Source organism: Austrofundulus limnaeus, unplaced genomic scaffold (assembly GCF_001266775.1).
Source record: "Austrofundulus limnaeus strain Quisiro unplaced genomic scaffold, Austrofundulus_limnaeus-1.0 Scaffold234, whole genome shotgun sequence".
NCBI classification, from domain to species: Eukaryota; Metazoa; Chordata; class Actinopteri; order Cyprinodontiformes; family Rivulidae; genus Austrofundulus; species Austrofundulus limnaeus.
Window position 1 is genome coordinate 128554 of NW_013952636.1, and position 1698 is coordinate 130251.

The 1698-nt window shown below is 43.3% G+C and overlaps 1 protein-coding gene across 1 annotated transcript in view; it reads left to right on the forward strand.

Annotated features, from left to right (window-relative positions):
• LOC106525551 (troponin T, cardiac muscle isoforms) overlaps nucleotides 1-1698 on the forward strand; it is a gene marked incomplete in the record, with an annotated part of 22110 nt that overhangs the window by 5405 nt on the left and 15007 nt on the right. Inside the window, 2 exon segments of the mRNA XM_014019836.1 lie at nucleotides 561-650; nucleotides 750-754. Of these exon segments, the coding sequence (XP_013875290.1) occupies nucleotides 571-650; nucleotides 750-754 (85 nt within the window).

Genomic DNA, 1698 nt, shown 5'->3' on the forward strand with positions numbered 1-1698 from the left:
CACGCCTGCAGACACATCTGCAGACACGCCTGCAGACACATCTGCAGACACGCCTGCAGACACGCCAGCAGACACATCTGCAGACACGCCTGCAGACACACCTGCAGACACGCCTGCAGACACACCTGCAGACACGTCTGCAGACACGCCTGCAGACACATCTGCAGACACGCCTGCAGACACATCTGCAGACACGCCTGCAGACACATCTGCAGACACGCCTGCAGACACACCTGCAGACACGTCTGCAGAATCCACACGGTCCTTTTAGCTTCAGGCCTGCAGCGTTGATCTGCACCAGAAGGAAATGACTGAGAATGGAGCCCGGAGCTGTTTCAAGCCTGACGCCTCRAATCTCAGCCAAATATAGCCCCGACTTTTTATTTTTTCTTTGTTTGAACAAAAGAAAAAAAAAACAATTCTGTCAGAGGAAACCTCCAGGGCTTGTCGTGAAAATTCAAATGATCTTGAACTGACACGAGAAAAATGAGTTCAAAAGATGCAAACAGGCCGGTTTACATACGTTTTTTTTATTAATATGCTAATATTCTGTGATCAAGGTGAGCCGTGATGTCTGAAGTTGCAGAAGGACTGATGGAGGAGACAGAGGAGATGGTGGAGGAGATAGAGGTTTTAGTGGAGGAGGTGCTGTGAGTATTCCTTTATTTGTTCTTTGAAGCAGTTTTATTTTGAAATATCTCTTTTTCTTCCAAAGCTCGACTCATTGTTTTCATTTCCTTTTCTTAAAGGGAAGGTGAGTAAAGTCGGAGCGTTCTTCTGCTCGTTGGGAAACAAAGCGTCTCTCCTGGCTCGTGTTTCTGAGCTGGACTGACCTGATTGTGTCAGCCGAGGCAGAAACGTGACGGCTGAAGCTTCAGCTCGACTCCACACCTGTTTCCTGTTCGCACGTCTGCTGTGGACGATGAAGAGCTAGCTGAGTGCTGACGCCTCACCTGTTTTGTTTTTAACAGAAATTAACACGTCGGCCCATTTTAGTGCTTTGATTCGTTCTTAAAGTTCTGAAGATTTTATCCAGTTTAAATGTTGTGATTTCAAGCAGCTGCAAAACAAGAATTAACTGTTGCTTTAAAGGGAAGCCCAGTGATGAAGTGATGTTCTATCAAATATTTATCAAAAGCAAAGAAGCTGTGCCTTCAAAATAAACAGTCAAAATCTCTTTTTTACTTCCTTATGAAAAGTGATGCAGGTGGAAATAAGTTTATAAGAAGTGAGTTTTTAGCTGATGCTGCTCTTTCAGCTGATTTTTGTCTTAAACTGACAACATTTTATTCGAACTGAGAGAAACTCCATTTTCAAAGTAAATGCTGAAGGAATGTTGTGGAGAAGCTAAAATTGAGTTGTATCAGTTCTACAAGAATACTAGCTGAAACGAGCATAATGCCAGCTAGAAGCTAAAAAGAGTAGCATTTGAGCTAGGAGCTAAAATGAACAGAATACAAGCTAGAAGCTAAAAGGAGCAGAGTACCAGCTAAAAGCTAAAATGAGCAGAAAGATAGCTAGGAGCTAAAAGGAGCAGAATGATAGCTAGGAGCTAAAAGGAGCAGAATGATAGGAGCTAAAAGAGCAGAATGATAGCTATGAGCTAAAAGGAGCAGAATGATAGCTAGGAGCTAAAAGGAGCTGAATGATAGCTAGGAGCTAAAAGGAACAGAATGATAGCTAGGAGCTAAAAGGAGC